The sequence below is a fragment of the Excalfactoria chinensis genome, chromosome 15, assembly GCF_039878825.1.
Source record: "Excalfactoria chinensis isolate bCotChi1 chromosome 15, bCotChi1.hap2, whole genome shotgun sequence".
Lineage (NCBI taxonomy): Eukaryota > Metazoa > Chordata > Aves > Galliformes > Phasianidae > Excalfactoria > Excalfactoria chinensis.
The window spans coordinates 9,860,861-9,875,678 of NC_092839.1; the positions used below are offsets into that span (position 1 = coordinate 9,860,861).

The 14,818-nt window shown below is 47.6% G+C and overlaps 1 protein-coding gene across 6 annotated transcripts in view; it reads right to left on the reverse strand.

Moving 5' to 3' along the window:
• The window catches only part of ZBTB46 (zinc finger and BTB domain containing 46), a 34,650-nt gene that overhangs the window by 9,476 nt on the left and 10,356 nt on the right, over positions 1-14,818 (reverse strand). For 3 of the 6 annotated variants that reach the window (XM_072350125.1, XM_072350121.1, XM_072350122.1), the window contains 2 exons: positions 11,225-12,194; positions 2,801-3,082 (listed from right to left, as the gene is read on the reverse strand). In XM_072350125.1, the coding sequence (XP_072206226.1) occupies positions 2,801-3,082; positions 11,225-12,194 (1,252 nt within the window). Of the gene's footprint in view, positions 1-2,800; positions 3,083-11,224; positions 12,195-14,818 lie in introns of those variants that run through there. The other 3 variants (XM_072350126.1, XM_072350123.1, XM_072350124.1) reach the window with 2 other exon arrangements.

Below are 14,818 nucleotides of genomic sequence, written 5' to 3' on the forward strand. Positions count from 1 at the left end.
AATAACTCACACATTTCTTTCTCCAAAACCTCTACACTCATGTTTCTGACTGCACAGCAGCAGTCAGCCTCAAGCACGTGTCATGAACATCACCAACAGAGACCTACTCAGCCACCTACCCAGCCATTCACCCAACCATCCATCCAACCACTCATCCAGCCACACAGCCATTCACACAGTCATCCATCCAGTCACCCTATAGCCACCCAACCAGCCAACCATGCAGCCACCATTCACACCACCCAGACAACAAGATACAGGAACTTTCCGTCCTGCATTTAAGTCAGTTTGAGTTGGTTGGCTTCAGAAACACTGAACTTCAGCCTGGCTGTACCTCAGCAGCACAGTGACGCTCCTTTTGATGCAGACAAAATCGCTCCTCACATCCTGTGCCTCATTTTCCATTTACTGAATGTTAAGTAATTTCACACCTCATATATCAGAACAATATACAGTGAATTAGGAAAAGTAAAATGAAAACCTTGGGATATCCTCTATTAACTTTTACAGCAGCGTGAACTACATGGAAGTAAAATTCAAACTTGAAATGTATGGAGTAACTCTTGAGATTGATGTCCCCTTAGGAACGGCCCATCGGCACGTTCAGCGTGCATCGTGTGCTCCCCTGGGCTGCACCACAACTGAGGCTGTTCCTCTAGAAAAGAAAAACCAGTGTTCAAGCCACTGCATGAGTCAGCTCCTCACTGCGTCAGCGCGTAGGAAAACACAAAGACAACGCAGTGAGAGCAGTTAAGATCTGAAATAGGGTATTTTTTTTTAAACTCAGGAGGGATTAATCACTTAAAAGCTCTGGAGATTGGAGTGCTTGCTTTTCTAATCAGACAGATGAGGACGGCCACATACAGTGCTGGTCTGGGTATTTAAAACAGAACCTCAGTCGTTGTGCTCCTGCTCCCCCTCCCTTTTTCTTTGGGAGGGTATAACCCATATGACTCAATATCCTCAAATTGTGCTTGACAAAGAGCACCAGAAACACCTACAAAGCAAGCACCAACCCAGACAGTGTTTTAGGATCCCTATACTCTTAGCATTTGCTTTGCTGTCATATCGTATTCAAGAAGGACCGCTTAAAAACAAGACAGTGGCATCAGAATAACTTCAAGTGATTAAAAGAAGTAGATGTTTGTGATCTGAATGATGTAAGTAATAAAAACAAAGCCCTGAACAAGCCGCAGCCATATCGACTGCTGCCGTAGAGCTGCAGACACAGCCAGCAAATCATCCCTTTGTCTTAAGCAATTCACTTACAGAAAGATAATTAAAGCTGAGGTGAACGGAATCCAAGTACCAATAAAGGGACCAGGAACCAAGGAGTGGAAGGGACGCTCCTGAGTCCATCAGATTCCCCCACTGCTAAACCCATCCAGCTTTGTTGCAGACCCAGCTGGTTTCCTGCCTACCCCGTGCCTGCACCAGAGCCCCACTCCTCAGGTGAGGGAATCTCTAACTTCTCGTCCAAAGTTATGTCTGGTTTGCATGACTGGTTTGCACTCATTTATCTTTCAGCCAAGCAGTCCTTCAGCTTTGAAGGAAAACCTAAAATGCCCCAACCAAAAGCAAGATGACAGATGGAGAATGGTCCCATTATCACTCCACTTCATCATGACAGAAAACGAAGCCACTGATTCCAGCTGCCATCAATCACAGCCCTCAGCATCGATCACAGCAGCCCTACAGCAGCCACACTCTGCACAACCCCACCACCAGCCCACAGGACACCCAGCAGCAGCCGACCTGCAACCCTGGCTTAATTGGAGACAGTCACTGAACTACAGCAGGATTAACAGGCACGTTGTGTTAGTAATTTCCCCCAGATATTTAAACAGCACAATAAGGTAAAAAACCTTTATTTTCTTTCTAAATTCAGATATGGGAAAGGAAAAGAGGTTCCAACACTGACATCGTGCAGTCCAGTTATTTCTCTTCATTGCACACCCAAGCAATCATTGGAAGTTATCCTTTTCTTTGTCATTGAGGAAAGTCAAAATACAACAGATATCTGAAGTGAATTTTCATGCCATTTAATTGGTCCATTTTCTCTGTATAGATTAAAACACTTTTTCCTCTGGAAACTAACAGATAGTACTCAGGCACTCACAGCTCGCTCTGTGTTAAGTCACATCCTATCTTCTGAAAGCATTATTAGAATAGAGCATTAATATCTCCTCTTTCTTTGTGCAGCAGAGAATCCACCTACTTTACAATAGCGACGAAGAAAACACAGAAGTACACCAAGAGCTGCACTGAGCACAGCCTGGTACAAGTTGGCCATCCCCAACAAATCACCCACAGAGCCACTCACTGCACAAGTGTCACAGCGGCTGCTCATCACTTACAGGTCCAGCCATAAACAGCAGAAAGGAAGGACTGCGTGATCCACAAAACCAGAGCTGCTTTTATGAGAACAGGAGCAACGTTCCTCTCTCAACACGAGTCAGTCTGGGATTCGAACCATTTCCAGCTACAGAAGGACCCCAGCACTTTGCGCTTTGCTGGTAACCAGGGTTTTGCAAACAAGAACAACAGACGTTTGACAACAGGAGCTCCACGCACGCCCCACGCGCCTTCCTCTCACAGAGTCAGCAGTCAGCATTCAAGTTGGATCAATACCAGACACAGGCTTCCAAATCTCATGGCAAGTGCGATTAAGCAGAGCTCAGTACCGGATGCGAACACAACAGCAGTAACAAACAGGACAGCGACCCGTGTTGTTTTCTCTTCTCGCCAACGCTTCCACTTCAAGCACCAATAAACAAACAACACAAACCCACAAACTTACGAGAGAGAGAGTGCGTGCCTTTGGGTAAGTACTCGAAGAGCAGGGAGCTGTCGTCGCCCAGCACGTCGGCCTTCAGCGACAGCAAGCTGTTCTTGCTTATGAGTGCTGCACGCAGGTTGGCGACGGTGGCAGCTTGCAGTGCATCCTCCCTGTCCAGGGGGGGCTGTGGCAGGTAGCTGCCCTCCCCAGCACCCAGCAGCTGCTCCTCAGTGTGTGCAAATGGGTCTGGTCGCTCCCCCCGGTTGTCTGAGCTGCTGGGCTCTGCTGCCGTCACATCAGCACCTGTGCAAGGAGAAATACCATGAGCAGGATGCACTGTGTACACCTGGCGTCCATCTGTGACCCCCAACCACACTGTGACCCCCCACTGAAAGTACTGAACACCAAGAGCGAACAGCCTACGATAGGTTAAGTGTGATGGCTGATGTGAAGTAACTCTTTCCTGTATCTGTAGTCTGCACAAACCAAAAAGCTACCAATAAAAGTTGCTGTCCCATTCATGGGGGGCTTCGAGCTCTGCAATTCCTCTGCCTGGTACCTGCAGAAGCAGAGCACCTTCCTCCACCCGTGCCTGGTTTTTCTAATCACATGCTATCAGCATTATTCCCTCCTAACCCACGCTTTGACTTTTATTTATGGGTACACATCCCATACTACCTCTGCAACTGAGCACAGCGTTAACAGGTACATGCATTTCTCCTTCAAGATAATGAAGTTTGTTTTACAAACATTTCCACATAAAGGGAAGTTACGAGAATTTAAAACACAACAGCTGCTCCAACAGAGGGTGAAGAAAGCAAATCAAAGTGCACTGAAACAGGAACACATCCCAGCCGAAGCAGGGACAGCTGCAGGAGCCCCATCCAGGTGTTTGCCAACCCCATGGGCAGCAGATCCCTTCCTTTCCTCCCGTCCCACCTCAGAGCTGCCCATGAACATTACACGACGTGTCACTGCTGGCCGCACACAGACACTGATTGCTAAAACACACACAGATTAATTGCAACCACAACAATGCATTAAACGTTCCTCAAAAGCCAAGATTAGAGGCAGGTGGTGAAATAGAGGCTTTGGAGCTCCCAGTATTTATAGCTGCAGTAACCTAATCAAATACACATTAAGGCAAAACAAATATCCACTTAGTGACATAAGCACCAAAGGACTCTCTGTACACCCAAACCCAAAAAGTCATCAAGTTCCTCTCCCCAAGATTCCAAAACCACTTCTCTCTGGGATGCAGCTCTTTTTAATGGGATTGAGCCAAAGAATTACATGAATCAAAGGCATCTGTCCTTGCCCAGCAATCCAACCACGTCCTGGAGCTCTGCAGAAGCACACAAACCAGGATCTGGACAGCATGCTCCCGCAGCACTGCAGCTCCCAGCCCTTGGCCATGCCTCTGATCCACCCCCAGTCCCACAGCTGCCCTGGGATTAGTGCTGAGCTCATTAGTCTCCTTAGCAATTAATTATTTGGTAGTTATTCTCTTACACCAGCCTGCTTTTCCGTAGTGTCGAAGCTTTAGAAAAGCTTTATGAGTCTGTTGACTTGGATTAATAATTCACTGATTTGGTTTTAAAAAAGCCAAAGAGGCATCGCTGAAACTTTGATATTAGCTTGGAAAGCTCGTATTTACACACAAAAACCTAAGATAAAAAGGGTCATTGGAAGCCTGAGTACAGAAACCCACACTTGGTCACCACTACTGCCATTCAAAAAGAAGAGATGTTACTTGAAAGATACATAAGCTCAGATCTTGTCACAAATCCAGGCATCAGAAAAACAAAGCCAAGCCAGCAGCCTACCAACTATAGTGCATCAGCATCAAGGTTGTCACTGTAAGGAATTCAGCCTCAGGTACCTTTCAGCTTTGAAACAAAGCTGTAGTGAAGCAGCTCTGCATGGGGCTCCTGGGGAAGGGCTGCAAGGAAACCAAGGTGATGCAACGTACCAATAGCAGTTCTGCTGAAGGCAGCAGTTCCTTGACTTGAGCTAGAGACCACTCTGCCAGGCTGCAAGTCCTAAATGGCATTCTTTCCCTCCAGCCTCACAAGGCAAGAGGCCGTGTTCTACTCCTACAGTCATGCACAGAAGAATGCCTCCATCGCATAGAATCATGGACAAGACCTCCAAGATCAAGTCCAACAATCAGCCCACCACCACCCCAGGAGGCATCCAGACTCCATAAAGATGTGGCACTCAGTGGGCACAGTGGGGTGGGATGGGGCTCTTTTCCATCCCCAATGATTCTGTTCTATGATTCAACATTCCACGCTGTTTTCTCTTGCAGTGAAATGAAGGTTGGTGAAGGTGAAACAGCACAGAAGATGCTTTGTGTATTAAATACAAGAATATTTTATGCAGAGTATTTCAGTTACAACAATGTAAGTTACCCAATTATTCATAATGGGTCAAGCAGAAATGCTGCAAATGACTTCCATCAGATAATTAAGCTTTCTATTTTAAAAGACCAATTCCTCCCTCCCTTTGCTCCCACACCACTAACCAGCATATACTGACAGACAGGTTACTTCTGGCATGCCCATTGATCCTGATGAAGTAAAACAGATGACCTCACTGTTGGCTTATGGAGCTCCAGCTACTGCTTTCTCAGTATTCAAGGCCTCCTGTGAAGGCTCTGTCTGCAGACAGATGACTAGCAGTGCTCTCCGTCCCCCACCCCAACCCATCCCTGTGGTCTCCATAGTCCTGCAGCAGGTGATGGCCAGGCAGGGCCCTCAACCTTAGGTCTGCTCTCAGTTCCCTACCCCTCACTGCACAGCCCAGGCACGTGCACTCCCTGGCTGCCAGTCACACATCTCCTGCTCAGCTTGAACCACCACAACACATTTTCTGCAAAGCTGCTCTCTTGCTCGTTGGCTGCCAACCTGTGCTGATGCACGGGGTTATTCCGTGCCACACACAGGACTTTGCATTTGTCCTTGTTGAATCCGTGCTGTTTCTGGCACTGTTGTGTTCCAGAAAATCATTCCTTGCCGTCTGGTGCCATCCTACAGCATGCTGAGGGTTTGCTCCATGCTACCAAGTCCTCCATCACCACAGGACACAGGCTTGGAGCCACCTGCATTCAACACGGGCACTGTGCTGGTGGCTCTGACACAGCTGGATGGCTTCTGAGGGGTGGGTGGCAAATGTCACTGCTTCCTTCACAGTGTGACAAGCAGAAAGGGCAGAGGGATGCGAGGGGAGAGATGCCAACAGCAGCTTCCTCTGCCCCAGACGCTCACTCCTGCAGCCCTCTGCTGCTCCTTTAGTTGTATTCAACTATTTGCATAGCTGCAAAGCGAAACGGAGACAGGAACTGATGGCCATTAAAAATAGCCTGGCTTATCACAAAAAAAAAAGTTTATTTTTAATCCCGGATCAGTTCCCCAATCTGGTTCACTTTGTGGTTGCACAGGCACTTCCACCAGAACAACTGCAGGAGAGCGTGGGGGTGGAAATAGAGCTCAAAGGGAAAGTGGAGCCACTGAAACTCGGCTTTCCTGTGCAGGCCATTAACTCCTCCTGCTGTCGAGGGCTGACCGGAGAGAAAAGCTGGGTGACATCAATGATGGTGCTTCTGAGCTGTCCCATGGGTCTGTGTGGAGCATCCAGACACACCTCTGACACCTCCAACTTCAGGAATGACATTTCTTGCCCACATTTAGGAAGATCTTGATCTCCTCATGTGCAAACGACACAAACCATTTGTAAACCCCCAGGAGGAAAAAGGTCTTTGTTTCCTGGCCTTTTCCTTCTGAGCAAAGACAACAGGAGCTCCTGGGCCATCAGCAAGACGACCATCTTTTTACAGCTGCTAAAAATATCCCTCGAGTTTCTATTTCTGACAGCCCCATGCCCAAGAACCATCCTTCACCACGCTGTCACAACGCACTGTTTGTCAGACAAAGCCCAGTGCTCTCAGGCAATGTTTACAGAGAGAAATGACGCCACGACCCACAGCTGTGATCCGCAGCACTTGTACTAACACAGCAGTGCACACATGGATTTAATGCTCATCGTGTTCCAAAGAAGCCCCAGAGTCACAATTCAGGAACTACAGAGATACAGAGGTTCTAACATGCAACGCTTTTCCCCCCTGCAGAAGCAGGACCTGACTTTGCACCAATGCATTCTAAAAGCACGGCTGTATCTGCAGCTTTGTTTCCTTCAAAGCAACAAGCTGCAGGCAAATAGCAGCTGATAAACCCCTTGCATTTATCTGAGGGTCTTAATATATCACCTCTGGGATGATGGAAATGGTTACATGGGGTGAGTTAATTCTCTCTGGAACTATTGCTATTGGAATACTGGAGTGGTCCTCGCATGTGACAGCATGCCAAGTAATTGTCACTTCCAAATCCTTCAGAACAAGTATTCATCTTTTGAAACAAGTGCCTATAAGAAACCTCCTCCCAAAGAACACCCCAAACCACAATCAAAGCTGACACCAATATGGCAATATTCGTTTTCATTTTTGGTTCGCTGCATCTAAAGAAGGAATTCCTCCTCCCTGCAGACACAAAGGCTGCGAAGGCAAAAGCGAAAGTCCTGCATCCAAAGTGGGATCCAAAATGCTAAACCTCTCATTTCTCACTGCTGGGAATCGCAGTAAAGAAGGGTAAAGCAGTACAGCTGTGAGGAGGCAGTCGGTCTAATCCTGGCATGGGGAACAGAAAATAGCGAGAAGGGCACTCAGCAGAGGGGAAGCGCCTCGGATGTCGGGAGTTAAAGCAGATTAATGGAATCAGGGCTGTGACTGGGGGGAGGAGGAAGAGGAGGAGGAGGGCTCTGGAGCACAGGGAATGTGGAGAGTGGGGTGGGGAGAGGAAATGGACACAGCTCAGAGCTAAAGCTGTGCAGGGTGGAACCATTTTGCAGCCAGGGTGTAGCCATGGGTAAGCGTCCGGGCTGAAAAGCACTGACTTTGGTCTCCAGATTTGAAAACAACCCAACCTAACCCTTTAATAACAGAGCTCGGAACTGTTATCCCCATGAAGGCTGCGCTCCAATAATTGAACTGAACAGCCGAACCCTGGGTACCAACAGCACGCTGAGTTCTTCCCCTGCTCACAGGATTTCAGACCCTTATTCCATCACACGACTAGAACACCTGCCAAGTAACGCAGCAGAAGCAACACCACTGGCACTGTCTAAAGGTGCTCAGTGCACGTGCACACAGCCAAGACCCCAAGTATAATGTGAATACTGCCAAAGGAGAAAAGCTTTCCCATTCTGCAGACTCCCATCACTCCAGATGAACACATCATCACATTCTGGGCAGGTGATCAGACTGCTGTCCCACCGGAGCATCCCCTGATGTCCCACAGCAACAGAAGATCCCTGCTCTGTGCTGGGATCAGTGCATCACCCAAAGCCCGAGCTTCTCCTCCATGACAGAGGGCACCTGGGCAGAATCAAAGACTTGGATGGGAAGCATCAGACCTGGATCCTTATGAGGTCAGAAGGTGAAGCCCTGTCCACTCCTACCATGAAGGTCACCACTATGGGTAACATAAAGCTCTTCTTACAGAACAAAGCATTTTCAGTGCATTTAAACCAAGTAAAGGGAGAAGTTCCCAAGCTGCAGCGTCTTTAAAAATGACTGTTCTGTTTAGAGATTAATTAGCATCATTTCACAGTCAATTGGCACAAAAAAAGAAAAAAAATCACTTACAGCTTTAGGGTGCAAACACTCAGAAGATGCGTGGGAGTCCTTCCTTAGAAATCAAACCCTGATTCACAGCCACTGCACTTGAAGTAACAAGTTAATAAAACCATCAATGAAATCTTCAAGAGACACCCCACAAGTGACAGTGCTTTCCATTATATGGAAAGGCAAAAGCAGCTCCGCTAGCGAGAGGTTTGGAAACATCACCAGCTCTGCAGCCAGGCCCTCTAGATGTGCTACCAGCACCAGAAGCCCCAGCACTGAGTGGAAATGAGCAGGAAGCTGTCTCCAAAGCAAAGTTTCAGTGGCTGCAGTGAACTTCCCTGTATGGTGTCACAACGTGCTCCCTTATAGCTGCTGCCCCCCACTGAATTCAGAGTGTGATGCCCCTTTCAATTACAAGATTCACCTTCCAAAACACTGTCTGCATCCTGCTGAGATGTGGGGTTGCTTGCGAGGAAGACTAAGAGGTTATCTGGCACAACGTCAGGAGGAAGATGCTAACACTGTAGTTTTAAGATTAACTCTCCTGAATTAGCTTTGTGCTGCCAGAAGGTCTGTGCTAGTCCTCCAGCATGACAGCATTTGCAAAGGGTACCCAGGCTATCCCATATGCAGAGCTAGCAGATCTCACAAGCAGCATCTTAAAATAACCATATAGATCCAGAAAGATAAAGGAGCTTCAAAGAACGCAGTTGGAGGTAACTTTTTTTCTTAGCATACTCATGAAAGAGCATTCTGCACCCACTTCCTCAGCACCCTTTTGTCTCTGCTCTGTGCACTGTGGCTGGGAAAGCTTCTAACTACAGGGTGCTGCAATCTGCCTTACAGAGCAAAGCCCGACACTACCAAATTCAAACACTACCTTAAGATGAAATTTAAAGAGGAAAGCACACTTCCCCAATGGTAGTGACCCAGCACAGACAGCTGTCACTACCTGTTTTTACACCAAAAATGTGCCATTTTCATGTCTTGGAGCTGAGTGTGGAACATACCTTGGCTGCTTTGGAGAGAAAAGAACCAACAGGCAACCTGGGTGGGACCCAGCAGCTCTGCAACTGCAGGGAGCAGACTGCAGGAGGGCTGCCTCCACCTGCTGGAGATGGGGAATACTCATGCGGTGTTCAGCAGACCCAGAGACCCTCCTGCCCGGAGAGAGGCAATGGGACAGCGGTGTTTGGGGCAGCAGGGACACTCTTTTGTTCTTTGCACACTTCTTCTCACCCTTCAGCGGCACACACAGGAGGAATTCCATCTCTGCTCACTTCCCAGGCTGGTGAATACAGGTAAAACCAGGAGCTGAGGCTCAGCGGGGCCATTTCACAGAGCCCCACGCTGCTCTCAGAGCAGTGCCCAGGTGCTGCCAACACACACAGCCCTGTGTTGCTTCAGTCCTGGCACTCTGCTCACCTCACATTCAGTTTTTCCCTTTGCTCAATCAGGACGAATGGAATATTGAAACAATTCCCCCAGCCACCAGCGCTCAGCTTGCCCTTTTCCATCTTCACAAACACCTCTCTCATTGGAAACTGCATTTAGGGCAAGATTTGCAACAACCTCTTGGGCTGTGCCCGTTACCATGCTGGCTCAGCACCACGCTGAGTCAACACCAGGAGCTGCACTCCTCTCATCCGCAAACAGCAGTAAAGAAAAGGGCGCTCAATTCCCTAACAATTAGGACCTTAACAATGTAGACATCATTCAGCTTCCAGTAACACAATCTCCTACTCTAGGCACTCTTTTCAAAAGCACAACTTGAAGGACATTCCATTTCTAAGCAGCTTGCTAAGATCAGTGCTGCGGTTGTTTCTGCTGTCGCTCCAACACGCATGGCTTGCCTCAAATAGCTGTCCCAAACCCACACACCTCACAGGAATACAAGTGTTTGAGTTGGTTTTAAGGGATGCAGTGAAAATGAAAAAATATTTGAGTGCCAGTGGCATTCCAGGCACTCCATATCGAGTCTTTGCTTTAAACGACCCCAGAACACGTGCACTGCAAAGCCAGGATTCATCACAAATCACTGTTATCTTAAGTTATCTCACATTTTTCTTCTAACTGAAGTTGTTAAGATTTTATCTTCAGCCAATTAGAATAATTACATGCAAGCCTACTGCAGTAGATAACTGTAAAATGTAAGACTTCTGACGATATCTGATTCTGACGATATACCTGATCTAGTAAAGGCGTATGTTTGGTGGCCCTGCTAGGCAGGGGGGTTGGAACTACATGATCCTTGAGGTCCCTTCCAACCCGGGTCATTCTGTGATTCTGTGATTCTGTGATTCTGTGATATTTGCAGGGTTACCCATTCATTTAAATGCCAATGAAAGCCACATTCAAACTCTGGTATGCAAGCAACTTACACATCCTTTTTCAGCCCATAAAGACTATTCAGACTTTCACTACTGTTTATATTGCTTTTTTTTTCTTCACCTGAATGTGACAACAGAGGAATATATACCATCTCACCTACCCTCTTGGGTTCCAGTATGCAATGAAGTGTAGGCTAACCCCTATCACAGGCTGAATTCCTCAAGTCAGCCTGAGGGAGCTCAATGCCACACTCTCTTTAAAGTCCTTAGGGAAAAGACACCAAACCCAACATCACCAGCAGCCCTGGATCCATTAATTGCCCAGGGTTAGTGAAGCAAGCAGGACAGCCATCTTAACTTTAAACAGAAAAGACTGCACCATAAACAGATGCAATTAGCTTTTCTCATGTCAGCCATGAAAGCAGAATGACTTACTTGGGTCTCGACTGCTGTACGGCCATCCTGAGGCAGGTAAAAAAGATGGCATTGGAGAACTTGCCCTGCTGTCATCCTCTACTTGCTGTGTAATGTGACGCACAGTTTCTTTATTTTTCCTGTTCTTCCTGCGCCCTGTGGGCTGCCAGCCATCCCCCACTCCTTGCTCTGAGAAAGCGTTCTGTATTGCACTATCCTTGGCAGAATGCAGTTCGCTCCCTCCATAATGAGAGGGAGAAACCTGTTCCTCTTTAATACGTAACGACCCATAGCCCATGTCACTAGACCAAAGAGACTGGGATGAAACATCTTCGTGGCTGTCAGTTTTTGGTTCTGGATCCTCCTTCCCATAACTGCTGCCTCCTTCGTGGCAGCTGGCGATAGCAGAATCTCCTGAAGAGTTTGCTGGACTCGTCCTCCGAGCCAGCCAGGGCGATATGCTCCTGCCAGCCACCACCGCCGAGATCAGAGCGTCCGTGCTGCTGCTGGAGGGGGCTCCCAGCTCATAGTCCACAAGGTCATCCGAGGCATCTGACTTGATGCTTATGTCGAGAGCTGCCTTGATGAAGTTGTGGCAGGCCTGCACGATATCCGTCATCTGCAGATAGCTGGCAGCCGACATCACCTCGATGACGTTCCTGCTGGTCAGCGCTAGGTGTGCAGAATACATGAAGTCAATGATTGCCTTAAAGCCTTGTGCAGTGACAATGTCTAAGTGGGTGACCGTGGCCTGGTCGGAGGTTTTCTGTACCTGGCAGTACAGCGTTTTGAAGTAGCGACTGCTCCCGAGCAGAACGTTTTTGTGAGCCTTGAAGATCTTCCCCTCCACAATGATGCAGACGTCACAAAGGATGCCGTGCTGCCGCTGCTCGTTCAGCTCCCGAAGCAGGTGCCGGTAGTGGGAGGCAATCTCCATATCTTCCTTTCTGTTATTCATCTGGAAGTCTTTGTGTTTCCTCTTCCACAAGTCCTGCATGGAGAAGGAAACGACTGTGTAACAACATCCAAACAAGCTCAGATCAGTCCCAGTCTGTACCACGTTCGTTAGCAGGTGCATCCCAAACAAGCCCCACAGAATATAAAGATTTGTCCATATTTACTACACGATGCAGACTTCAAGTAATTGCTGTTAAAAGGGACCAGACCTGAAGCTCAGTACGGCAGGAACTCAAAATATCCCAGAGAAACATTTCTTTACGTTGTTACAGACTTGAAAGAAAACCTGTCTGAAGTTACTGGGGTAGAACAGCAGCTGATTGCCACTGTTTGGGTTCAATAAAGTTTGTTTGGATACAAATCCGGCTCTTGGAGCCACAGTGATGGATACAAACTTCTGAAAAATCCCTCTGAAACAAAATTTCCTCATGGGAAAAACCACGACAAGAGCAGGAACAGCTGAAATCCCCCAACAGCACCGTCTAACCCAAAACAGCTGCTGCCCTTGCTGAACTGCTGCTGGGGGGCTGTAAACGCTGCCCTCAAGTCAGAAAAGCAATAGGCCAAATCTGAGCCTACAGATCACAACATTTCAAGTCCCCACCCAAACCAAACCAGCAATAGATCAGAGCCAAGATACTGATTTCACTTGAAGCTCAACTACTTATAAGCACAACCTTTTCAACCTTGCAGTAAAACCTGTTGTTTCCCTGGCTTTACATCCCCAAGTTTTCCCCACCAACCAAAGATGCTGGGTAAAAAAGTGCTATAAATGATAGCTATTCTTCATAAGAGAGGTGCTCCAGCCCTGCAGTGCAAGGGATAACTCTTCCCTTCCTCCAAAACCTTGAATTTGTCCCAACATAAGAAGCTCCAGCTGTGAAGCTGATATTGAGGCCCACATCTCTGTAAAACATGTGAGTGCTGGGAGCATCACCACGGACAGGCAAATCCTGGATTTAGGATACTGGTGATTGCTGATAAAAACAAAATCCCTGAGTCCCAAAGGGTACGTGGTTAAATATAAGTGCTACCAACAAGGCTGAGCGAGCTCACAGCAACTTTTCAACACACACCCAGTTCAAATCCACCTTCATTCCCATCTCTTCACACCAACCAGCAGCAGCAGGCAGGCCTAAGGCAGCCACGACTGGGAACATTCACTGATGTGTGCAGGAGGGTTTCCAGCACCAGGGAACACAGATACCTAAGATCATGCTCCTGCTTGTGCTATTAATACCACCTCCAGAAGCCAACCTCCTCCCTGCAACACAAACAGGCAGAACTGGGGTTTGTGTGCTTTAACTCCGTGCAGCTCTTCTGTAGAATTAAGCTCGAAAGAAAGCTTATCTTCATGTGAAGGTGGTCAACAGCAGTGTAGCCCTACACTACCCAAACACCACTACATATGTGACACAGAGACCTACCCAGGGATTCAGCTCCAGCCACCTCTGTCTCAATAAATAGACAACCAAGAGTCAGAGTTGAGGAGCAAGAACAGGAAGAGCCCATCCATAAAATGGTCTTTAAAGGCCTGGAAAGACTTTGTCAGACCCAGGCAGCATAGACACTCTCTAACCCATGCACTGAAGACATCACAGCCATCTTCAGCTTTGGGAGAACCACCTATTAAGGCAGTGACAGTTCAGTTTTGTCTTTATTCCAGAAACCACTGCTGCATCTACTTTTAGGAGCTGAAGAGCTGGCTTAGCTCCCTCAGGAAATATGAATTGCCACGCAAGATCAAGCGAGTTGTCCATCATCAATCCTGTCTCCACCAGCTGCAATAGCCACGTGATGCTGAGGGAGATGCAAGACATCTCACAACACAGCCATGCAATGGTCACAAGGCTCCAGATCTGGCACTTCCTTTTGCTCTTCCTTTACAGGTATCAAAAATCCAGGCTCCAAGATGCATCTCCCTAGATCTGCTTGGAAAAAGAACTGCCTCCTGCAAGGTAACCTTCCCCTCCCCAGTTCAATACAGATTAGCATCAGGAATATTTGTCAATATCTTCACTGCCCTTTTATGCAACAACAGCTTTTCCTGGATTTCTTCCTTAATATCCTGCAGCTAGAAATGACCCCCATTCCTCCACATTTTCTTTCTTTATCACTTTAGATGTTCGTTGAGCTTAGCTCAGTGTGTGGCTGGGCTCCCCTTGCTGTTGGTAGCGACCCATTTCAGATGTACCTCATTCTTTGTTAATGCTGCCTACGCCAACAACCTGGATTAGGCATTTGTCTTCTTCTACCTTCAGTTTAGAGCAGAGCAGTCTGAGCAGCAGACTGACTAATCCACCGCTCCTGACGGATGAAGCACTTGCTAGCTTGTTTATGAAATAGCTTCCCTCTGACTTAATTTCCTATCAAGAGATTTTTCTACTAACCACAGAAGAAAAAATAATAAAAAACTCTGCAAGATTCCTCCTTGGCTCCCTCCTGCCTGCTGACAGCAGACACCCTGCAGCCACGCAGCCCTGCGCGTGCCCACATCCCAAAGGGCTGCGGACAAGAGGAGGAGGTGCCTTCTGGACAGGAAAGCAAAGCTATATGATGATGTTCTAGAACATAAAGAATACAATAATGCATGTTAAAGTAATGCAAAGATTCACCGCCCTGTGCAAATGATGATAACTTAGCTTTGTTTCAAAGTAC